The 25,718-nt window shown below is 38.4% G+C and overlaps 1 protein-coding gene and 1 long non-coding RNA gene across 3 annotated transcripts; one reads left to right on the top strand and one right to left on the bottom strand.

Moving 5' to 3' along the window:
* rgmd (RGM domain family, member D) lies at positions 1-17,406 on the bottom strand. Its single transcript, XM_065246531.2, has 5 exons — positions 17,318-17,406; positions 7,930-7,967; positions 6,161-6,309; positions 3,328-3,839; positions 1-693 (listed from the first exon to the last, which is right to left on the bottom strand). Exons 1-5 carry the CDS (start codon positions 17,366-17,368, stop codon positions 4-6), a joined length of 1,440 nt encoding a protein of 479 aa, XP_065102603.1. The 5' UTR covers positions 17,369-17,406; the 3' UTR covers positions 1-3.
* LOC135728592 (uncharacterized) lies at positions 6,262-23,473 on the top strand. 2 transcript variants are annotated; one of them, XR_010525622.2, is made up of 3 exons: positions 6,262-6,436; positions 13,548-13,647; positions 22,681-23,473. It is a non-coding gene; the product is annotated as an uncharacterized lncRNA (long non-coding RNA). The 2 variants fall into 2 exon arrangements; XR_010525623.2 differs by lacking the exon at positions 6,262-6,436 and adding an exon at positions 8,796-9,596.
* The last annotated feature ends 2,245 nt before the right edge of the window (positions 23,474-25,718 follow it).

The raw sequence follows: 25,718 nt of genomic DNA, 5'->3' as shown, positions 1-25,718 counted from the left end.
TGCCTAGACCAACAGCAAAAGAAGTAGCAAAGCCGCATAAACGGATGGCGTAACGACTGCTCCTATGTTATAAAGGTGTGGAGTCCTGGGTGAGCTCTGTTTTAGAGTGCTGGGTGGAAGTGCCTTAAGATCCTCCAGGGCCCCGTACGCAGCCATGGAGAACTCCGGGTCTCCTGTGGTGAGAAGGTCAAAGACGCACGATTGAAAGTAAACGTCCTCTACTTGCAGCATCTCTCGACACTTGGTGGTGGCATGTTCCAGCATGTCCATGTGCGACGAGAGGCCCGGCTGCAGCTCGCCGCCGTCCTCCTCGCCGAACCAGCCGCCCGTGAGCCGCGGCGGACGGAGACTCTGTTGGCGGTTGAGCACGTGGGCCTTGATGACCTCGTTGCGCGGACAGCCATGGAGGCACAGCTGCAGGCCGCCGTTTTCCTCCGCTAAGTCCTCTGGCATGCGGATGGCAAAAGTCAAGTAGCGGCCCACCTGGCGAACGATGATGGACGTGCCCAGGTATCGAGCGTGGATCTTCACCTGCCGGATACCTAGACCGCCGCTGCCCTCCACGATCCACAGACTGTCTCCTTTCCCGCCGCTGCGTGTGCCATCCTGGAACGCCGACGGCAGGTCCTCCGTGGTGGCTTGGTAAACCTTTTGCTCGGTGCAGTCATGGTAGGACTTGAAGATGACCGTTATCTACAAGGGAGATCAAAGGGAACCGGTGAGTAATCAGCACTTAGCAGCAATACAGTAAAACAACTTTATGTTTTTGTGTGGTCTGGTTGTCGCCTACTTAACCAGCACCAGGATATTATGTCAGTCGGTCACATGTAGTGTATGTGTTATTAGTCTTAGCAGTGCAAACGTCATTGGTATGATTCCATGGGAACACACATACTGATATAATGCATACCATGTACGTCGCTTTGGATAAAACCGTGTGTAAATGTAAACGATTGTTTTATTGGACAGCAGGGGAATAAATTTTACTTTGCATCATTCAACAGTGCATCATTTTTTACATTTAAGCATTTGACAGATGCGACATACAGTGCATTCATAGTACATTTTATTCATGCGTGTTCCCTGGGAATCAAACCCATGACGTTTGTGCTGTTAACGCAATCTCCATTCGACCGATTGAGCTACTACAAGACACAAAAATACCATAAAATGTCTATAATATGTTAAAAAGCCAATAATACAAATGAAACCGAACATGAAGGGTAAAATGTTTAAGAGCTTAACAGAAGTGCTAGTGCAGAAAGTCTTCAGCTTGAACTCAGAGCAAATACCATAATTAACCACATGGTGGCAGTAGAAGAACAGTAAAACAAAGAGACAACTTGGGGTCTATTAGTATTTAACCCCTTCAGACCTGATTTTTCAGGTGTTTAATCAGTGTGCCTTATTTTGATTGGTTGATCAGCGTTTTTATTGGTTCTGAACAGGGTCTGAAGGGGTTAAACTGAACTAAGGCCATGACATTTAGTCCAATATATTCCAGATCGTACATTTTTGTCCACTTTTTTAATCAATTTATAGATTATTCTTTTTCAATAAGATTTGAAAAATATGAATTAGTGCTGGGCAAATATTAATCGCGATTAATCGCATATAAAATAACAGTGATTTTTGGCATAATATATGAGGCTGTGCTGTGTGTAATTATTATGTATATATAAATACACACACATTTATGTATGTATTTAAGAAAGATTTACATGTGTGTATATATATATATATATGTATTTATATTTTTATATATTCTATATAAATTAAATTTTTTATATATAAATAAAAAAAATTCTGAAATGAATATATGTGTGTGTGTGTGTGTGTGTGTGTGTGTGTGTGTGTGTGTGTGTGTGTGTGTGTGTGTGTGTGTGTGTGTGTGTGTGGTTAAACTTTTATTTTGTATGCAATTAATCGTGATTAATCTTTGCCCAGCACTACAATTAAGATGTTTAAGCTAACATGTTTGCATTTACGCAATTTCTAGTAAAACGCAATGCTTTTGGACTTTCTTTTTGGATTAAATTGCTGGTCGAAAAAAAACATCTGTCATTTCAGTTATCAATTCAGTCACTGTCAACCTGACCTGTTTTAACATAATATCCTAATGCTTGTTATCTTCCTACTTACTGTCTATAACCAGACTCTCAAAAAAAAAAGGTACAACAAGGTACAAAACTTGTCACTGGGGTGGTACCTTTTGAAAAAAGTACACCTTTGTACCTAAAAGGTGCATATCGGTATCTCAAAAGTAAAAATTGGTACCTTAGAGGTAGTGCTGGGCAAATATTAATCGCATGCAAAAAAAGTGATTATTGCCATAATATATGAGTGTGTGCTGTGTATGTATATATAAATACACACACATTCATGTATGTATTTAAGAAACATTTATATGTGTATATATATTTATTTATTTAAATGTTTTATATATATATATATATATATATATATATATATATATATATATATATATATAATCTGAAATGAATATATGTATGTATGTGTGGTTAAATATACATAATAATTACACACAGTACACACACATATATTATGCAAAAAAAATCACTTTTATTTTGTATGCGACTTTGCCCAGCACTACTTTAGAGGTACATATTGGTACCTCAAATGTACACATCTGTACCTAAATGGTACATATTTGGAGCTTTTTAAAAGGTACCATCTCACTTTGTACCTTTTTTCTGAGAGTATAATAACTTTTTTCCTTATTTGCCTTCCCTACTTTGTTAAAATCTTTTATTCTTTTTTGGACCCGAATTGTAGCCATGGTTCAACACTCCAATTCCACTTCCTTTAATAGGAGACAAAAATGTCCTCTAATGACATCATTGTGTGGTCTAACTGTCTGTCTAGTTCAAGTTTTTTGGTTTGAATAGTTTCCTTTGACTGCGTGATGGGACACAAGGCGTTTTCTTGTCTCTGTTATTTTATTTTATTTATTATTATCGTTGATTGACGGTTTTTGTTTGTTTTGCTTTGCACATATTAAATCAAATATTTGCTGTTGTTTGAGCACTAAGCAGGTGTGCTATCAATTATTGTCAATATATCGTCTTCTTGGTCACATTTCCACAATTTGTAATATGAAAACTGTGGGTTTATAGGTAAATATTGACCACCACTGTACAGTTGTGGACAACTTTTTCTAAATCTCATCAATAAACTTCATAAAAAAAAAAATTATTGAACAACACTGATCGCCGATAAAACCAGTAGGCCTGCACCCTTGACATTTACTGAATTAAAAACTAGGTCACCTTTACCCTAAAACAGCCCAATACAAATTACACTCACCTTATTGGTTGCTGTAGCACTTGACCCTTCAACAACCGGTACGTTTGTGACTTGAACCGAAAGGTATCTGTTGTGGATAAGTGGCCAAGCCCCCTCCACCCTACATGTCTGAAACTCATCCCGAAACGTCCGCAAGTGAGGATCCCCGAATAATCCACAATGTCCGTACTTTTTCTGCTGTGCTGCGGGGCCCAAAGCGAGCACCCGACTTTCGTAGTTACAGACGTCCACCACGGGCGGCCTTGAAGTGCTAGGTGCTTTGGCCGGAGACGTCGGGCCATCGCTGGAGCAGTTATGTTGTGCAAACAGCTCTTTTATACGAAATACGGCAGAGTGGTACACCAGGTCCCCTCTGCAGCTGCGAGCAGTCCGACGGGTACACAAGGAGTAGGCCCTTAGTGCGGTGCAGTACTCCACATCTGGATGCACCTCCTCTTGCAGGCCACCGGAGGGTGAAAACGTAGCCACATACTCTGCATTACACCGCTGAATACGACATGACTGGCAGAACACTGTGGAGAATCAAAGAGCGTTAGATGTAACGTTATGCCAGCATGAGCGAGATGCATGAAAAACTTGTGTGTGAAAGTATTTGGTGGTGGTTTGATGATCATAATAAACGATCTCAGATCACTAGCTAATAATCTGTACCTCTCAACACATATTGCATTTAGTTGCACATGACACAGCTGAGGGAAATAAAAAGAGAAAATGCAATTCAAGTGCTATTTTAATCCAAGCTATGTTCTTGTTTACATTAAACAGTATTATGGTTACGTTTCAACAAGGGTGTAAAAAAGACTGCTTAATAATAACGTTGTACTTTCAGTATGTAGGGGCTCTGTTAGTTTTATGCCCTAACATTTTATATGTCAACTTTAAAATGCTTTACATTTTGGCCCAACAATAACAAACATGATGGAATTTGGACATAGGCGAATTAACCATATGGGCAATTGGCCGAGTGCCCAGGGGCACCAAGTTCCTAGGGGCACCAACTGAAACCAGCAAAATAAAATAAAAACACAGATCACAGGTTAAACCTTTAAAAAACGCGAGGCGGACCACACTAAGTTTATCAGCAGTGCACTGCGTTTTTTATGTTGCTAGGCAACCACCAAATCAGATACCGAGGGCACATAAACAGCGCGCAAAACCCTCACTGTCCATATAAAAATTTGAAAAAAGGCGCTTCTCGCTGCCATAAACGCGTTCTGCGTGATCGATAACAATGTCATGTTTTTCTGCACTTTCCATGCTATTTGAACTGGTTGGGGACAATATATCTCATAAAGAAAGTGGATTCTTGCGTGATCAATTGTGAGTATGTGGGTGGTAGGGCACCTGTAAGGGGCAGTGGGTGGTGGGGCACCCCAGGGACACCACAAGGTCTTAATATGCATATTTGGGTTGTATAAGTAAATAATAAAAATCCCACTGCAAAAACATGGTAACCGAAAACCAAATAGCTGAGCATGACTCTGGATTTTTAACAATTTTTATTGTGCTCCGTTTCTATTTCTATTATAATATACAACAATGTAATATGATGCAAATCAAACTGATCAAATTGTTACAGTAAGTTCAACTTTTAGCTGCAGAAGTTATAACTATTTACAATAAGTTAGCATAGCATTTAAATACACCATCTGTAGACCCCTGTCATATCCCATATGAAAAAATACTGTTAGATTACTATAGTATGTACTATAGTAAACAGTAGTTAAATTCATAGGAAAAATATTTAACTATGCCCCTTACTTTAGTATACTACAGTATTGATCTGTATTTACAGTACAGTTTATCAATTTACTATAATTTATCAAGTTACTACAGAATATTATAGTAAGTTAAATTTTATAGGAAAATACTGTTTATTTCTGTTTACTATAGTAAATATTAAAGTATACTACAGTATTTTTGATGTGGGATTTAACTTAAACCCTGACAACACAATATGTGATACTGATACCGTTATATTTCATAATAAAAAAATCATTCACACTAATTAAAATTAATTTATACTATAAATAAATTATTTATAAGTAACTGTAACACATAACCATAAATAGTTAAAGTTACTAAACAGCACTTTCCTACATTTATAAAACAAGATAAAAAACAATCTTAAGTTGAGTTGTTTTTAATACAATTAACTTACGTTATAACTACGCAACGTAACGACACAACACCCAACGCGTGCATCACATATAGGCGGTTAAAGCACGCGACAATCGAGAAACTCTGTTAACCGATATTTAACAAGTAACGTTTCGCTTTTAAATTAAACGACAGTTTTACCCTTTCACAAAACAAATCGTGACTTCTTAAGTAAACAGCTACGAACAACGACATGTTAATAGCTAGCCAAGTTAGCGAAGGTTTTGGCAAAATACTAAAAAAACAAAATGCGACTAAACTAGGTAAGTTTGGTAAAAGATAAGTACATTATGAAAATATGACTCAAATCACGACTGAAGGTTTGCTTAAAAACTATTTTAACGATGCAGAGTTTAAAATGCACTGGTTTCAGTCTTTTCGTAAACACTGCTGTGATTTGCTAGCGAGTTAGCAGCGCAACTCTTCTGAGGCGACGTTCACACACTCAAGTTACTAACTTAGTAGTGTGGCGTTAACCCTGGCCTACTGAAATAAAATGCGTATTATTTGGGTGGTTACATGTTAATAACAGGTCGATTAAAGTTTACACGCCGTTGTGATTTTCCTGCAAAGTGGATTTTATGGTTCTCCAAAGTGCGCTGGAAAGTTTTTCCAAGCGCCTCCGGGATGTAAGCATGCGTACAAAGAGCGATTATTAGATGAAGTTATTTACCTGGTCGGAGTAACAAGCACATAGAGAGCACCAAAAGACAAATCCAGTCCCAAAGCTGCCGCTTAGCCGGGTTGAGAGTGCCGCTTCTCCCCATGCCAATCCATTCAGTTTGATTGAAGTTCTCCAACTGCTGCTCGACGGCGTTGAGGCTGCGAGAAATCGGACAAGTTTTTCATTCCCGTCCCCAGCCACTGTCAAGGAAAACTGAAAACCATCGCATGGGAGGAGCCTGTGGTCTCTAGCCCTTTCCCATGAATGTGCTCAGTCACGTCTTTTGTGAGTAATGCAGTGCTAAAGTATGCACATGAAAGATCAGACGATCGTATAACGGTCCATGTCTATACAATAGAGTTTGTTTAGTTTGTATAGGTAGGTATTACGCCTGTTGTAGTAGAAGCAATAAAGAGTTAACTTTAAATTAATTCACACAATATTGTTTGTGCTGCTGCTGCTACTACTACTACCAAAAGTAATAATAATAATAAATTAACGATAGTTGTTATTACTGTTAATAATATATTGTTATTATTATTTATATACAGTGGGGCCGATAACTTTGAGGGGCTCAAATTCAAAATATGTGTTCGGAGTGTCGTGTGTTGCTCATCATGTCAAAATATGTCTTCGTTGCGTCATGTGAACCATGTTCATCATGCGTCATGAAGCATCTGCAGCAGACACTTATTTTGACATAACGTGTGATTCCTATAAGTTCACATGGTGCACCGAACACACATTTTGACATGACGAGCCACACACATGACAAGCTAAATACATGTATTGACGAGGTTCGCATCGTGCACCCTCGAAAAAGAAGTCACCAGCTGCCACTGTTTATATTATTATCAGGGTATTAGTTCTAAAGAGGGATGTGGAAGGTACGCTCCCAGTAATCAAAACTAGTAATTTCAATCCCCATCACCCCATTCTCAATATTAATACAATGATTAATGAGAAAGCGAACAGTTAACAGATAACCTAGCCTAATGTTCACACCATGTATGTTAAGTTAACATGTTAAGTAAGCAGTAAGTGCTGGCTCTTGGAATAAGTCCATAACTTATTTACAATACAGCTAGCCTACAAATACTATATAATTTAAGTGAATTTGTGCAAGCAAAATTATCAGATATTTTTGCTTGTTTTAAGTTTAAATTTAGTTAAACTGTATTTTTTGTCTATAAACTAGACATATTTTCTTAGGTAATTTTGCTCATCAAGAAAAAACATATTAATTTAAGATTTTTAGATATTTACTGAAAACAAGACAACAATACTAAGTAAGAAAGTCATTTTTTGCATTATTACCATTTTATTCTTATAAGTAGTGCAGTAGTAATAGTTGACGTTTTTGCTAATTAGCTATTCATTTTTATTAATTTTATATTTTTTATTTAATTTATACGCAAAATGTTAATATTGCAAATGAAGACTTCTTTATATGCATGAAGTGATAAAAGTTTTTAAAGAAATCTATTTTGTCCATCAACTGCATTTATTTGAACAGCTGACAGTCTGCAGACCCCATTTTGTTATGCAGCAAGTATGAGAAAAATTTAAGTAATGAGAATAGCTCAGCCCAGCTAGATGGTTTACCTTTATGGTAGGCTTCAGCACTGTCCTGTTCTCTCTAGTTTAGTATGTTTTGTGAACTACTTTTAGTTTGTTTATGGTTCAGTCATGTTAGCATTAGGATATAAGGTTAAAACAACAGTGAATGTTGTACAGCAACAAGCATACAAATCGAAATATAGTGCTTATCAGCTCACCATTTGGACCGGCTTCGAGGATCCATTGAGTCTGTAACCTATGAGTAAAAACAAAACAAAATAAATTTATTTTTATATTTTAGTTAAATATATAAAATTGTATATATTAGTTTAAATACATTCATATTAATTCATAATAAATATTTATCTCATAAACATTCATCAATCTCAGAAATGTAACCGCAAGTATTTGGACACTTAGCAAATAATATAAAGTCTTTATTTAAGAAATAGCTTCAGTTATTTTTAAGCAATTTTTAATAAGTCTCGGAAATACGGTGGACATGATATATATATATATAAACATACACCATCTTCTTATATCATCATTGGCGATGTTAATCACCGAAAATAACAAATTTTAAAGGAAAACACCACCGTTTTTCAATATTTTACTATGTTCTTACCTCAACTTAGACAAATTAATGCATACCTATTTTTATGCATGCACTTTTAATCTTTGTACAGTGCCTCGTGAATGTGTTAGCATTTAGCCTAGCCCCATTCATTCCTATGGCTCCAAACAGGGATACATTTAGAAGCCACCAAACACTTCCATGTTTTCCCTATTTAAAGACTGTTACATGAGTAGTTACACAAGTAAGTATGGTGGCACAAAATAAAACTTTTGTTTGGAGCCATAGGAATGAATGGGGCTAGGCTAAATGCTAACACATTCACGAGGCGCTGTACAAAGATTAAAAGTGCACGCATTGATAAAAGATAGGTATGTATTAATTCATCAAGCTGAGGTAAGAACATAAAATATTGAAAAACTGTGTTTTCTTTAAAGTTTTGGATGCCCCCATAAAATGATTCCTCTATCAGGCCAATAGGAGTATTGATACCATAGAGGCATTATTAACAATCTGGCCTCCAAAGCAAACCTCATTCACTCAGGTGCACAGATGAGTGAACCCTTACAAGCATCTCATGCCAGCAGACGGCTTGACAAGGCAGATGGGCGGAGAAAGGGCCCTTTCTTTCCCTCACATTTGTGAGCATATTACATTGCATGACCCAGCGAATATACATATTCCTTCCCTCAAAACAAGGGAGCGAGTCAATTACAGAGATGAATCAGGAGAAGAAGGGGGGAAGGAGAAAGAGAAAAGAACGGAAAAGGGAAGGACAAGCCTGCACATTTTTCCTGACACTGAGTCACTTGTTCTTGTACAATAGCGGAATGAGGTCAGTCCGGTAAAATTAGCCATCCGCTTCATGGCTGGACTGAATGCCAGGCCAGTGAGAGTCTCCATTTGAGAAATCAGAAAAATAAAAAGAATTTGGAAGATTATCTTTGGAAGACTAGATATGGACGTGATGAACTCCCACTGACCAGTACGCACTGCCTAAAAAAACTTAAAACTAAAGTGTGAAGTTTTGGCACATCACCAAACGGAAATAAGAGTTGTTTTTAAACAGGTGACTCTAACACTCCCCCATCTGCCATTTGTCAGCCAAACATATAGTCCCACCCCAAAGTCACACTGTTGGTTGAGACAATATTGCTGTGATGGCCTAGTAGTCGGATGGTCAAACAAACAATGTTTTGATAGCGCCACAGTGTTTGTACTTTCAATCCACAAATGGCTTTCTCTGCGTATGCGAAAGGCGAAGAATGTTTGTACGAGTGGCGAGACTGGGCCAAACATAACAATGTTGGTGTGAGTTTGGGGCGGGACTGTCTGTTTGGCCGACTGATAGTGGGAGTGTTTTAAAATTTGTTTAACTTTTACATTTCACAATTTCAAAACTATATCAGCTTTAAGAAAACAATACCGTAACATTTAATTGCGCAATAAATTCGCAGTGGACGTAAGAGTGAAAGGCAGAGAACTGACAGAAGGAGAGAAAGAAAGCTAAGAGGGGGAGAGAAAGAGGAAGAGGGATTGGGTTTCTTCTGACTGTATGTCTGGCCAGTTCCATATGGTCCTCATTAAGGTGCTCACTCTGTGGGAGCAGCGCCACACCGTGCTGCTTGTTTTTGTTATTGGGCCCATCACATTCTGGTGTGGACTAGAACATTGAGCCGCTGATGGGTCCAGCTCAATAGTACTGAAATGATTTTGCTTCAGGACACAGATTTTACATCAGACATCGATTTGCGACCCAACACAGCACACGTTGCTTACACTGTGGTTTAACAAACGCTATTAGTTTCCGGTGACAGGCTGCTTTAATTTGTCTGTCCACATGAAAAGCGATGTGGTGCAATAATAGAGCATTTTGCAAGATGTAAACAACACTGGTCCAGAAGCACTTCATGTTTCAGTTTTTTAACACTACATAAACGTTGGGATAAAATACAACCAATAGAACATATAGAACTGAATCAAAATGTTAAACAAACATTTTGATATATGTGAAATAAAGAAAATAATTACAAACTGAAACAGGAAGTGTTTCTGGACCAGTGTTGTTTAGATCTTGCAAAATGGTCTATAGCCAGTCGGAACAAATACGATTTTTACTATGCAACAGTTGCATATGGAATTGGATTATAAAAATACCAATCTGATGGTGATTTCGTATGAATTCGTACGATGTGAATATGACAAAATGTACAATTAATCTGAAAAAAGTAAAAAAATCTAGTTGCGATTGTCATCTTTTCCATATTGTGATGTATATCCAGGTGACAAGGTATCTGAAATGGGAAAAAAAAGTAGGGCTGGACTTGATTTTGTCCATTGAGAACTGTTTGGATCGTTGGAAGTCGGGCCATTTTGCTAATCGCCGCAATCTTTTCCCATGCAGATTCAAAAAACAAGTCTCCAATAGCCCCGCCCTCACGTCATTTCTCGAGTCAGGAAGTAAAGAGAGAGGTCATTTCGAGGAACTTTTTGGATTAAAGCTCCATAACAGAAGCTGTTTCTGCATATCTAATGTTAATATGGAGTCGTTATCGAGTAGTATTACATCTTTCATATTCCTGAAGAGTCTTTAGTTTTATCATATTTATTAAAGATCAGCTTTACCGATTCTTTCTGATAATGTACCAAAAATTCGGAAGGTGGAGTTACGAGCTGCGGGAGGAGTGATGCAAGACTTTATACAACACTTGATAACTTATGATTTACTACATTTTCGTGTCTTTTATATAATATGTACTTACGCGCCTATTTCCAACATAACACAGAAGTCTTACCGCATCCAATCCATGACCTGGTTGAGACTTTTCAATGAAATCCAGCGCATCAAACACACACGCAAAACGCCGCTGCTAAACAAACTATATCCATTGTTTCCATAAAGCTGGCTTACTTCTCCTAACATCTAAAAACACACTTCTTCTTTTGTACCATTGTTGAGTTTTGATATAAAACAAAGCTGTCACTTGAAGTGATGCCTGTGACTTATGCTGTGTTCACACCAGCCACGGTAGAGGCGTCAAGCGCGAGTGATTTCAATGTTAAGTCAATGTAAAGATGCATTGATGCGCGTCTGCAGGTCTCGCGGTGCGGTAGACGCAATTCCGCCTCATTTGTGCGTCTAGTCGTGAATTGAGCGTTGCCCTGGGAAACACGCAAGTTGCAATATTTGGCGAAAAATGGCCGCGTTAACCAATCGGGTGCTTGCTCTAGTAGTGAAGTTATTACAGAAATCAGTCGCAGAAGCCCCTCCCATGACGAGAATTTTCATGTGAATGTCTCGATAACTAGAATTTCATGCGCGTCTTTTACGCGTGAATGAAGCGAGTAAACTCAAAATGTTCAAGCGGCAAACTAGACGCGGTAAATGGAAATTTGACGCCACGGTTAGCCTCCTTGGTTCTTGCTCTCATGGTGATTGACGTGTGGGCGTGGTTTTCCGGGGGAAGTGCCCATAAAAATAAATTATATGTAAGGCTTACCCCTGATACGTAAGCTGGACCCGTAATCGAAAAAACTTTCCGCAACTTGTACGAACCCTGGCGAAGTTCATTCGACACAGAAACACTCGTGTGACACGTCCAACTGCTTTTTGACACTTTCCTATGTTTAGGATGAGGAAACCAACTCTTAAACTGTGTAATACGTCAACTGCATGAAATACCGTTGCCCCCCCCCCTTAAAGATTATAAGGGCGCACATTAAAAAGTTTTTTATAATAAACACTACAATATTACATTAAAAAAAGTTTTAAATGTGTAGATTTTTAGTGACATCTAAAACCTCATTCACACAGACCTCTGGTCCCAGAAAATACCCGTAAAATTGCCAGACAAGCGTCTGTGTGAACAAAAACTCGTTCCGTTAATCTTCTGGGATCGTTGCCGGAAAGAGGACCTAGTAAGATACGCGGGTAACCCTCTGTGTGAACAAGAATGCCATAAAGGGCGTGTCGAAGTGAGGACGTGCGCGTCATCATCACAACACAAGTTATGGTTCAGCTCCTTACAACGAGAGATAACGTGCATATAAACATTCACCACGAGAAATGTTGCAAACTAACATGTATATAAACATTCACCACGAGAAATGTTGCAAACTAGATTGAAGCAGTTATCAGGAAATTATATATGAGACGCATAAACAATGACGCACGTGCCGTAGTGAGGACGCGCGTGTCATGGCAACATGAAGTTGGTTCAACTCTTTAAAATCAGGGATTTACAACATTCACTACGAGAAATGTCAGCAAACTGGACTGAAGCAGATATCAGGTAAGTTAGCTCGTTACTTACTGCGTTGAAACGGAGATCATTCAGCAGCATAAAAGAATATCGCGTCACGTGCTCATTTGAGCTATAATAAACGAAAATACCCGCATGTCATCCCAACGAGATATATTGTTCAGCTCCTCAAAATGCGGGTTTTAAATGCATATAAACAATCACGATGAGAAATGTCTGAAAACTGTATCAAAGCAGAAATCAGGGAGCTTGTCAAATATCCACTCTGAAGCTGAGATCATTCACCAGAATAGAACTGTGCATTCACGCGCTCCTTTGTAGTCTTATCATAAACAAAAATGCACGCGAGTTGTTTCTGGAGAGAGAAATAATAAATAATATGCAAACTTCAGACGCTGCGTAGAAGAGAGGGCGGGACTTTCAACATGTCACGTGTCTTTCCGGGACCATCAGATGCCGTGTAAACTTGGCAGTGTGAATGAATAAAATATCAAGCGGTCCCGTAAAATTCCAGGATGCCTGTCCCGTGTATCTTACGGAATATCTGTGTGAAAAGGGCTTAAGTGTTACAGATTGTGAATTGCAACGAACGGCTCAGTCCACAGCTTACCCCTCCCTTTTGAAATGCATAGAGAAGCTACGATAGCAGACATGTCGTCATCTGAGACAACGTAGTGACAAAAAACACTCTATAGTACAGTTTGTCTGTTTAGGGCTACTTTAGGTACATGACGGCGACTTCCATTTAAGGGCACCCATGGTGTATGTAGATAAAAACGTCTCATTCTAAGGTAACAAAAGCAATACAGTTAATTTTGCAAGGTCTTTATACACCACTGATAATATAGTTATGTATATTATATTGCATTTCTTTGAAAATTTCATGGTGTCAACAAAACATACATTTTCTTCTTATTTGTAATTATGCATAATTTTATAGTTATATGGATTTTATTATTTGCATTTAACACTGTTTTTCACACGACTCTTATCAAAACAGACCTGCAACGGTGAACCAGCAGTCCAGCTATCTTCTGCAGTTTTGCGTCAAAGCAGCTGTGAAAAATGAGGACATAAATGTGCTTACCCCCTCCACAGAGGTAAATATAACTTTTCTCAGTAGTGCATTTGTGAGACACAGATGTGAAATCTGCTTCGCTGGTGACAGAGACTTGGTGCTCAGAGCAATTATCATAGATAACAGAGACAGAAGTGTGTGCCTATAAGAGGCTGCCACTGATCGTATCTCTACTGAAGGATCCCACTTAGCCGCCTTGATTGATGCCCAACTGAACTTTACGGGGGTGGGAAAAGAGAGGTCTTTGTCGCCCTGAGTGGCTTTCTTTCTTTCTAAGAGTGGTTATGTATTAATTTATAATGACTGAGCTTAAGGCACATTTAATTAAGATGGAAAAATCGAGTTAAGTTTTCCGTTCCTGGAGAGAATTTCTGTATAGTCATATTATTAGGCTTAATAGACTGAAAACACAGAAACGTTTACACCTAACTTTAGGTGCGAGCATTATCTGCTTCCCCCAGGTTATTTGACTGCAAACACAAATTCCCTTTTCTTTCTTACTCCTCACTTCGGGCTGTTTCCTTCTACTCAGATGCTGTTGACATAGCGTCAAGCTCTGTCTTTTAAAAAAAGATAAACACACAAGTAACCTTAGATTCAGGGTCATGAGGTCTTCTCAGCTTGGTGAAGGAAGATAGCGGAAGCAAACAAAAGCAGAATTAGAAGAAGCCTTAGATCACTTTTCTAAGAAAGGCTTAAAGCTTAAACAAGGATCAGGTTTGAGCTGCTTCCATCCAGATGCAAATAGATGAATTTGCTGTTGACCTTAAGGTTTCCACACAATTTTCTTTTCTGGAATTGTATAACTATTGTCAAAATGTCACATTTATATGTGCATTTATTCATTTAGCAGATCAAATAAATGTAAAAAAAAAAAATAATTAATAACATGACAATAGAGAAAAAAGGAAGAAATTTTACTGAGTAGACTAAAATAACAGCTGAAATTAGCAACATGGTCGGTCCTAAAAATGTATGCCCCTTTTAAGTCACAATAATACAGAAGAAACAATTATCTTATTTTCCCCCGCCTTTACATATATCCAAGTGAAACGGCTTAAAGGAAAACACCACCGCTTTTCAATATTTTACTTTGTTCTTACCTCAACTTAGACAAAATAATACATACCTATCTTTTTTCAATGTGTGCCCTTAATCTTTGTAGAGTGCCTCTTGAATGTGTTAGCATTTATACTAGCCCCATTTATTCCTATGGCTCCAAACAGGGATGAATTTAGCAGCCACCAATCACTTCCATGTTTTCCATATTTAAAGACTGTTACATGAGTAGTTACACGAGTAAGTATGGTGACACAAAATAAAACTTTTGTTTGGAGCCATAGGAATGAATGGGGCTATGCTAAATGCTAACATTCACGAAGCGCTGTACAAAGGTTAAAAGTGCACGCATTGAAAAAAGATAGGTATGTATTAATTCATCAAGTTGAGGTAAGAACATAATAAAATATTGAAAAATGGTGGTGTTTTCCTTTAAGAAATGAAAAAAAAGGTAGGGCAGGACTCATTCATTGAGAATTGCTTAGTTTTTAATTTCAATTTCATTGTGACTTTAGAAGGATAGTTCAACCTTTTACTCATCCTCATGTTATTCTAAACCAGTTTGAGTTTCTTTCTTCTGTAAACACGAACATATTTTGATTAAATGTGCACAGTTGATGGTACCCATTACTTCCACAGTATTTGTTTTTCCTATTATGGAAGTCTATGGGTACCGTCAACTGTTCTTTTTCGATCAATTATCAAAATATCGTAATTTGCTTACAACTGAATAAAGAAACTCATACAGGTTTACAACAACATGAGGGTGAGTAAATAAGGACAGTTTTCAATTTGGGTGAACTATCCCTTTAAAATAGGATCTCAAAATTTGGCTCAAGTAGACAGTGTAATAGCTGATGTTAGAAAGAAAGAATGAAGGAGAAAATCTATAAAAACTCATAAAGTGCTCGCTCTCTCTCTTTCTCCCCTACAACACCTGCTCAGAGTCTCATTTCAAACCTCTCAGCTGTGGGAGCTTACTATGACCAAATAAATCTGTTGAATCAAACCCAACTCCCACTTCCAGACCTCAAGGTCCAGCCCAAAACTCAATACAAGAGAACACAATACATCCTATAGATTGCAATATAGCCCATATTGCTCCAAGCTCGCTATTCATCTTTTGTAAGTTTTTGGTCTCTTTACCAATATCCGCTGCATTTAATTTCAGATAAAGTTTCAGCATCCTTTCATTCAATGACTTTTGGGCTCCTCCTCCGGTTCTCAGCTGAACAAAAGTTCCCAAGCTCAAGAATGGAGAAATTGCTTTTCAGTGCCCCATTCCTGTATACATACCACTAGATATCACAAAAATGTTAATTGTAATGTAAGTTAAAATCTTTATATTCAAGTTTTTAATTTCCCTAATTCGTGCATAAATAAGACATTATATTTAAAGGGGGCATTTCACAAGACTTTTTTAAGATGTTAAATAAAACGATGGTGTCCCCAGAGAACGTATGTTAAGTTTTTGTTCAAAATGCCATATAGATAATTTATTATAACATGTTCAAATTGACACTTTGTGTGAGCAAAAATGTGCCATTTCTGGGTGTGTCCTTTAAAATGCAAATGAGCTTATCTCTGCACTAAATGGCAGTGCAGTGGTTGGATAGTGCAGATTAAGGGGCAATATTATCCCCTTCTGACATCACAAAGGGAGCCAAAAATTACCTATTTTTTCACATGCTTGCAGAGAATGGTTTACCAAAACTAAGTTACTTGGTTGATCTTTTTCACATTTTCTAAGTTGATAGAAGCCCTGGGGACCCAATTATAAAACTTAAACATGGAAAAAGTCATATTTTCATGATGTGTCCCCTTTAAATGTTGTTGGTGCATTAGTAGTGCAAAGGTCAAATGTTCGATTCCCAGAAAAAAACACATAATGATAATAAATATATGAACTAGAACTCATATGCAAAAACCTGCAGAATGCATCAGACATGTTTTCTTGTAAAGGAGCATCCGCTCTTAACCAGCAAAGCAGTATTTCTGAATACCCTGAGGCGAGGATTTGAAGTGATAGTATTTGATGAATGTATAATACATGCCAAGAGTATTCGGTTAATATCATTATCATATTTTTGACGGAGGTTGCATTTAGTGGCTTTAAATTATTGAAGTTGTGACAATAAGATCACCATTATTGGTGTTAAATCTATAAAGCAGTGAAGATTCACAGAATTTGTCCTACTGTCAGAAAAATTGTCAAAATATGTAGCTGTTTCTGGGTCTGTACCCTTTTGAAAAGTACAGCTTTGCACCTTAAGAGTTCATACTAGTATCTCAAACGTACATATTGGTACCAAATGTATACATAAGACTTTTTAAAGGGTACTGCCCCATTTAACATTTTTTTTTCTAACAGTGTATTTCAATATTTGACACTGGTATGTTTAAGAGTACACTACAAAAAATAACTGTATAGTTTTTACTTTGATGAAGTCAAATATGCACAATAGAGACACAATTTCACTTCTGCATCCGCAAAACAGCAACTAGGTTTACTATAGTATAACAGTAGTAGTACAAGCAACAGTTCACTTTAAGAGTCAGTATCAAGTTACTGTACATGAGTAATGGCATTGCTAGACTCACACCGAACGACAGAAAGATGAAATGGAGCTTACCTCTGATTTTTGTGACTGATATGCATGTGAAATAGACGTGCGAAACAGCATTTCACTAGAAGTCGTCTGTTAACCCCTGTTCCCTAGCTGACTCTACCAGACAACTGTGTCCAGCTTTGCTTGACAAAGGGAGATAGCTGTGAATTAAAGCGCATGACAACAGCTGTCTTTTTAAAGAATCGGCACTTTGATTAGGGCCGGTTTGTAGTTAAGCAATGTTCGCTAATTCCTACATATCAGGGAAGGGCGGGTAGGAAAAAGATACAAAATACATAACATTCACTCAAACACACACACATACATATATTAATACACATTCAGAAGCTTTGACAACATATGTTGTCTATGGCTAGTGTCACTTTATTTTATAGTGGTCAGTTACACTGTGCACTGTACGGTAAGGCCATGATATTATAGCCAGTGTAGTTAACGTCCCCTAAATGTATTTAAGCGATATCTGGACATGGCAGTGGCGGCTGGTGACTTCTTTTTTCGAGGGCGCTCGATGCCTCGAAGTTTGTAACAACATAATTTCAAAATATGTGTTTGGCGTGTCGAGTGAACCTATGTGCTTCAAGTGTCTTGTCTAAATAAGTGCCTGCTGCAGACACGTCTAAAGGGTTTATGATAAAAGATACGCTCGCGTTTGCCAGATACTCGCATAATCTCATGCGTAATCAGAGTTTACTGTTAAGGGAGTGTCTTGCGTGTATTTTGTAAAAGTAAGCATCTCTTTTATCATAAACGTTTTTGACACAGGCACTTATTTTGACAAAACACCTGATGCACATGGTTCACGTGATGCAACAAACACATATTTTGAAAACAAAAGGAACACACTTGACAATACGAACACTTATTTTATATTTGCGCCCCTCGAGTATACTTATACCATCCAAAATCTTAATGATGCCAATTAGAAAGTTAAAAAGTTTAAAGGTGCAGTGTGTAATTTTTAGAAGGATCTCTTGACAGAAATGCAATATAATATACAAAACTTTATTATCAGGGGGGTATAATGGTTCATTATCTTTTATAATGAACCATTATGTGTTTATTACCTTAGAATTACATGTTTTTATCTACATACAACGAGGGTCCCCTTACATGGAAGTCGCCATTTTGTGCCTCCATGTTTTTACAGAAGCTCTTAACGGACAAACTTTTTTACTACAGTAAGTTGTTCTTGGCGATGACATGTTTGTCCAGTGCCGGCTACCGTAGCTTCTCTATGTGTTTCAAAAGCGAGGGGTGAGCAGTTGACTGATCCTTTGGTTGCAATTCGCAACTTCACCACTAGATGCCACTAAAATTTACACACTGCACCTTTAACACGCATTACTAGTTATTAAAGTCATTACTAAAATGAAAATTTTTTGGTATTTGGTTACTATAGTGCTTAAATTTTACAAGGCATCTAAGGGTCCACATTTTTGTGTATTTCATACTATCACAAAAAATGGACAAGAAACGGTCCCTAGCTGTCACTGGGGCAGTGCCCTTTAAAATGATCCTAACATTTAGCTACAGATATGTATACATTTGGTACCAACATGTACCTCTGAGGTACTAATATGCACTCATTCGGTGCACTTTTTGAAAGGGCACCACCCCACAAGTAAATGTACATTAAAATCAGTTATTTGACTTGCATTTTGTACATTTTTGTAATAATCACATCTGTCTTATATTACCCACATCTAATGTGTTGCAATAAACAAAATTACAACTGTTTAAACCATGGTAAAACTGCACACCCCTCAAAAATTTTCAAGCCCCTTGAAGCTTTTAAAGCGTGCAAATTCTACTTTGTTTCTGTCGAATATTTTTGTGCAAGCAGCTGTTCATATGGACAGCTGCCTTAGCCATCCATTCAAATAGCGCAGTGATTACAATTGAATCCAGTGTTGTCTTTGACTTGATCCATTGCTGTTTCAACAAGTAATCTTTGGTCTCATGGTCTAACGCACACGCTCGTGATCGGGTACATGTGAACGGGCGCGACCGTTCTTGCACCCTTTGAGTTTAATGACCAAATATGATGCATGAACATAACATAACAAGCATATTTTTAAAGACAAACTGCACCAGCATGGCACCATTGGATTTGGTATGTTGTTAGACAGTGAACCCGCCAGGAGCTACATAATCTCTCCCTCATTGTTGCATTTTTTTTCTTTATCTATCTAACTGAGAAGAATGCCACCAAAGAGCTAAACGGCTTTCGGCGGCGACAGCCCAGGATTGTGTCGATCTCCATGTGTCCTATGTACGATAAACCTGGACACATGCATGTAGCATCAGCACAAACATATTTACGCATGTATTCACGTGCACCCCCCCCCAGCTGTTCCTTGCCCTCTCTGCATGCAGCAGGTGTAAGGCCGGACCTTGAGTGGGAGTGGGCGAGAGTTTTTTGGAGAACAGATTTGCTATTGTTACAGTTATGCGCTCCATCCCACGATGTGACTGGAAAATTGTATCATGTTCTGCTTTGTGTAATGCAAGCGCACAGCTGCAGAGCAAAGCATTCTAGTTAATTCCTTATATGTCTCTTCTGGTTTGTGGAGAGCCCCTTGGGGCGCGTCCAGCGATTGCTTTCCGGGGGTTGTTGAATTTTGCACTAGTTTAAATATTAGTAAAGCAGATCCATTTAAAGTTTATCAGCATTCATTCCACAGAAGTGGATCCTACTTTCCATAGACGTCTTATCCAGTGCCGAAGCAGGAATAGCACTCATATCATATCTGATATTGTGTTTCAAAGTCAAACAATACCTAGAACTGTTATTAGCCTCATATTTCCACACAACTATTAAAACGGCTTGGCAGAGTTTCGATTCAAACTCTATTATAGATTTGACATTGAGTGATACACAGAATGGCCTTACTTGTTGGACTTCGATTCACATTATCAGCATGGGAATATAGACTTATATTACTTATATTACAGCCTTTTCATTGCATTAGTTTATAGAGATATACAAAAACCTCAATACCTAACCATCTGCAAAGATCCAAATTCGTATCTGTGTTGCGTTCCGTGCAGTAATGTCTAACGTATGACTCTGACTTGGTGTAATAAAAATCCATATTAACAAATCCACAATGGGATCATCCAAGCTAAAGCAGATGTGACACGAACTAAACCGATTTGGAAAATAGACCCACAGCACCTGTTATTATTTAAAAAACAATGGACGTGCAAAAATTAGGGAAAACATAGCGGTGGTGACATCATGGTTTTGAAAGTGGGCTATCGGGTGGGAGGGATTTTTGGTGGGGTCTGTTAGGGGCTCTGCAGGAAACCGAGAAAGCAGGAATTTGAGCTCAGTAGCAATGATCGAAAGATTTAACCAAACAATCTAAAGCTGGAAGTGACCGCCATATCAGCCTCTCTGGCTCCTGGGGTTATTAGACAAGAGCTGGGGAAGATTAAATGAAAATGTATTTGTGGAGCTTCTCACTGGTGCATTGAAATATGTCTCACTTCTCCAAATGATGCCTCGTTTTGCGTATTAGTGCATGTTATTTCAATGAATGATATTCAGTTTCATTCATTCATTATTATTATTATTATTATTATCAAGGTTTGGTTGGGTTATCGCATGCTTTAATGCATTAGATTTGTCACTCATCATTAGGCTTGGACACATGCTAAGGAATGGGTATGGATGGAGGGTTATATTGTTTTCAGAACTTTTTGGCTCCGCCCAACTGAAAGTTTGCCATTTTGGATTGAATTTTTATTTCTTGATAATAGCACTCTCTTAAAGGGACACTCCACTTTATTGAAAATATGCTCATTTTCCAGCTCCCATAGAGTTAAACATTAGATTTTTACAGTTTTGGAATCCATTCAGCAGATCTCCTGGTCTGGTGGTACCACTTTTAGCATAGCTTATCATAATCTATTGAATCTGATTAGACCATTAGCATTGCGCTCAAAAATGACCAAAGAGTTTCAATATTTTTCCCATTTAAAACTTGACTCTTCTGTAGTTACATTGTTTACTAAGACTAAGAAAATTAAACGTTGCAATATACTACGCAGCCATGTTACGGCAGCAAAGTCCTTGATTACGCAGAAATGAAAGTATAGTTCCTAACCATATCGGCCTAGAAAATCGCAACTTTTAATTTTCCATCGGTCTTAGTACACTATGTAACTACAGAAGAGTTTTAAATAGGAAAAATGTCGAAACTCTTTGATCATTTTTGAGCGCGATGCCAATGGTCTAATCAGAGTCAATGGATTATGCTAAGCTATGCTAAAAGTGGTACCGCCAGACCCGGAGATCGGCTGAATGGATTCCAAAACAGTAAAAATCTAATGTTTGCATTTAATTTGGAGCACTTTGATCTCGGCGCGCAGTAACATCATTGCTCCTGACTACTCCCCCTCTCGCTCAAACTTCCTTCAATATTACTGCGTCTAAGGTCATAGTGCTGTGAACTAACTGCTCTTCCGCCATATAATATAGTTCTCATTTTTTATCTGCTTAAAAATCACCACATTTTATTTTGTGCCACCATACTTACTCGTGTAACTACTCATGTAACAGTCTTTAAATAAAGAAAACCATGGAAGTGTTCGGTGGCTTCTAAATTCATTCTAAGGAATGTTTGGATCCTAAGGAATGAATGGGGCTAGGCTAAATGCTAACACATTCACAACGCGCTGTACAAAGATTAAGTGCACGCATTGAAAAAAGATAGGTATGTATTAATTTGTCTAAGTTGAGGTAAGAACATAGTAAAATATTGAAAAACTGTGGTGTTTTCCTTTAAAAAAAGCAAAAAGCAAGTTTCACTTAGAGTCATCAAACTTAAATTCATATTTCTAGATGCACAATGTGGCAATGAATCCAGGGTGGTTAAGCTTGGGATCGCAATATACTTTACATTTTAACTTCTTGGAGTCCTGCGAAAGGCCATGTTATGTCACAGTAAGGGATGAAGTATAATGTACCACCACATAAGTTTTAGTGGTTAGGTGGTTTCTTTAATTACTCGAACGAAGAGTCTATCAAATTTAAACTTTCTCCATGGAAACTTTAGAAACCCTGCACCACAGCTATTAAGCATCTTTGTTTAATTCCAACTGCACTTAAAAAGCAATTATCTATGTGTAAGGGTAGTTTATTGTTGGGAGCTTCACAGGACCACAAAAAAATAAGCAATCGAGCACATTCAGTCAATCAGCAGCAGTCAGCCTAATACCCGATGGACCATGCGGAGCCTTCTGAACCCCCAACGTAGAGCTTTTGAAGAAGGCAACTAATCATTTGTGTATGGGCCCATGTGGTGCCAAATGCATGCGAGAAAATTTATCTTCACATCTTTTATCTTCTCCGTTTACAGCTGGCGGATTTGGAGACCCTTTGAAATGTGCTGTCATGGTGCTACATTCATCTCCCAAGTTCACAATTAAATCCAACGCTTGCAGGCTGAGGAGAACGATTAGTGAGGAACACTCAATGTGAGACATCTGCGAGCATCACGCCGACCAGCCGCAATGCCCCCCACCCTGCGCCGAATGGTGTAAGCGAACATCTTTTTCTTCTTCAGGGCAGGGGGAAAGTATGGCAATGAGCTGTGGAGGAAGGTGGGGCTTTGAATTCTGCAAAGGGAGCCTTTCTGCAAAGATCACAACCAGATGTTTCAAAAGCGTCCAAACAGGAACGAGTGCATGTCTGCAATTTCCAGCAATTTGTCAGATTTAAGGGTTCACCCCCCATACCACCTGATAGACAAATAAAATCCCCCTCTGCGCTCATGTAATAATTTGAAACACGCGGGCACCCCCACTGTGGCACTGTCTCTCGTTCGGTGACAAGACAGGCCCCCAACGAATATCTAACTGCAGACTTGCGATTCTGCGTAATCTGAAACGCATCCAAAATGTTCATCAGTCCCCGGTTTTGTGTCTCTTCGGAGCCAAGATGTTGAAATCCATTCAGCATTCGCACTCTTTAAATCCATCACGCAGCACATTCCTAAAAAAAAGCCTTGAACCAAAACAAACATGTGAATAAATAAACATGAGCGACAGCCAGTTAATCCCTCTGGTGGCATGTCGTAAATCCAGCCTCAATTTTTTGGCCTTGAAAGGATTTTTGCCACACACACATACACTATTCAATTGCTTATATAATCATTCCACAGGAATATTTTCAAGAAATATAGTCTGTATTGTGCACAGTTTCAGAAAATAGCCAAAAAGCTGTCATTAGGGTGGTACCTTTTCAAAAAGTATACCTACTGGGTGCCTCAAAGATACAAATTGGTAAGTTACCTAATGGTAAATATTAAGATCTTTTTAAAGCGTACCGTCCCAGTGACAGCTTTTCTACCTTTCTTTCCGACAGTGTATAGTAATGCTCATATTGTAAAGTAAAAAATTTGTACCATTTACTATCAGACACTGGCCTTTGGGTTGCTTTTTCAAAAGCATTCATAAGATTGGTAATTCAATATATTAAAGTAATAAATAAATAAAGGTACAAAATCCGTCACTAGGGTGATAACCTTTCAAATAGTACACCTTTGTAGGCTACCTTAAAGGAAAACACCACAGTTTTTCAATATTTTACTATGTTCTTACCTCAGCTTAGACAAATTAATACATACCTATCTTTTATCAATGCGTGCACTTCATCTTTGCACAGCGCGTCGTGAATGTGTTAGCATTTAGCCTAGCCCCATTCATTCCTTAGGATCCAAACAGGAATGAATTTAGAAGCCACCAAACTCTTCAATGTGTTCCCTATTTAAAGACTGTTATATGAGAAGTTACACGAGTAAGTATGGTGGCACAAAATAAAACGTGGTGATTTTTTAAGCAGATAAAAAATGGGAACTATATTGTATGGCGGAGGAGCACTTAGTTTGCACCACTTTGACCTTCAATGTGCAGTAACTCCTGACTACTCCCCCTCTCGTTCAAACTTCCATCAATATTACTGTGCCCGAGGTCGAAGTGTTGCAAACTAATCGTGCTTTTCCATTGCATAGTACCCCACGATTTGGTTTGGGTCCGCTCACTTTTGTAGTATGTAGTACCCAATATTTTTATTTTAGTACCACCTTGGTCAATGTTCCAAGCGACCCGAGCTGATACCAAAACATGACGCGAAAACACTGTAGATTGGTCTGAGAGAATCTTCACTACCAGCGTCATCGCAAAATGTAAAAGATTAGCTTTAACGTTACCTTAGTGCTAGCTTGCGGGTCTCGAGCAAACATGTTGTCATCTATGCTCTGCTTTAAGTTCCCAAACTACCTTTTAGTGATGAAAAAGACCACACGTTGAGAATCAGGACCACCATACCAATTTTTTTCAGACTTGCAGTTTGTGGCGGCACATTGGCGACGTGGACGTTCGCATATATGCTTAAATGCAACTTAAATGACGCTCAGCGGAGCGCGTCGACTGACGCCACGGGTGTTTGTGCAGAAACAGAGTCATGTGAGACAGAGGTAGTGATCAACGCGATGTTCAAACATCTATTTCTTGTAGTCAATTTTTATTTTGTGCCGGACTGAGAAATAAATAAATGTATGGGAAGGAAAAAACGACAATCTCACTTGTATGATGTAACAGCAGTAGGCAGCGCAAATATAACGCCTATAATCCCTCCCACTGCGAAGTGTTACTAATCTCGATGGAAAAGCGAACCAAGCCAAAGTGAGGTGAGCTGACCCAAACTGTGGGGTACTATGCAATGGAAAAGTGCCATAAGTGCTCTTGGAAGTGTTTGGTGGCTGCTAAATTCATCCCTGTTTGGATCCTAAGGAATGAATGGGGCTAGGCTAAATGCTAACACGTTCACGACGCACTGTACAAAGATTATTGTACGCATTGAAAAAAGATAGGTATGTATTAATTAGTCTAAGATGAGGTAAGAACATAGTAAAATATTGAAAATGGTGGTGTTTTCCTTTAAGAGTGCATATCAGTACCTCATTGGTTCCTTAGATGATACATATAAGGACTTTTTTAATAGGGTACTACAAAAGTGCTCTCCCTTTTTAATCTCACTGCTATCTAGGAGAAACATCTGAGACTAAGGGACTTCCTTATACTTTTGTTCTTAGACATGCATAGGCAAGCTTTGTATCCCAAAGACAAGAGATCTTGTGTCCAGAGACGCTGGCTAACCATGACTTCATAAATGTGTGTGGTCATTTGTCCGTGTGTATGTGTGGGTGCTTGCTGGGCAAAACATGAAGAACATTCATTTTGTTTGCATAGGCAGCATACCACTGTGTCCATGAGAATTGAGAGCAGCTGACTGGTACCATCTGCGGCGTAAGCCTCTCGCCACCCACTGTTGCTTCAAGGCCCCATCTAATTGCCCCATAGGGGCTGGGGGATTGCCCACTGATTCCATTGGCCA

The sequence above is a fragment of the Paramisgurnus dabryanus genome, chromosome 24 (assembly GCF_030506205.2).
Source record: "Paramisgurnus dabryanus chromosome 24, PD_genome_1.1, whole genome shotgun sequence".
NCBI classification, from domain to species: Eukaryota; Metazoa; Chordata; class Actinopteri; order Cypriniformes; family Cobitidae; genus Paramisgurnus; species Paramisgurnus dabryanus.
Note: the sequence above shows the minus strand (reverse complement) of the source record. Positions and strands in the feature narration are given on the sequence as shown.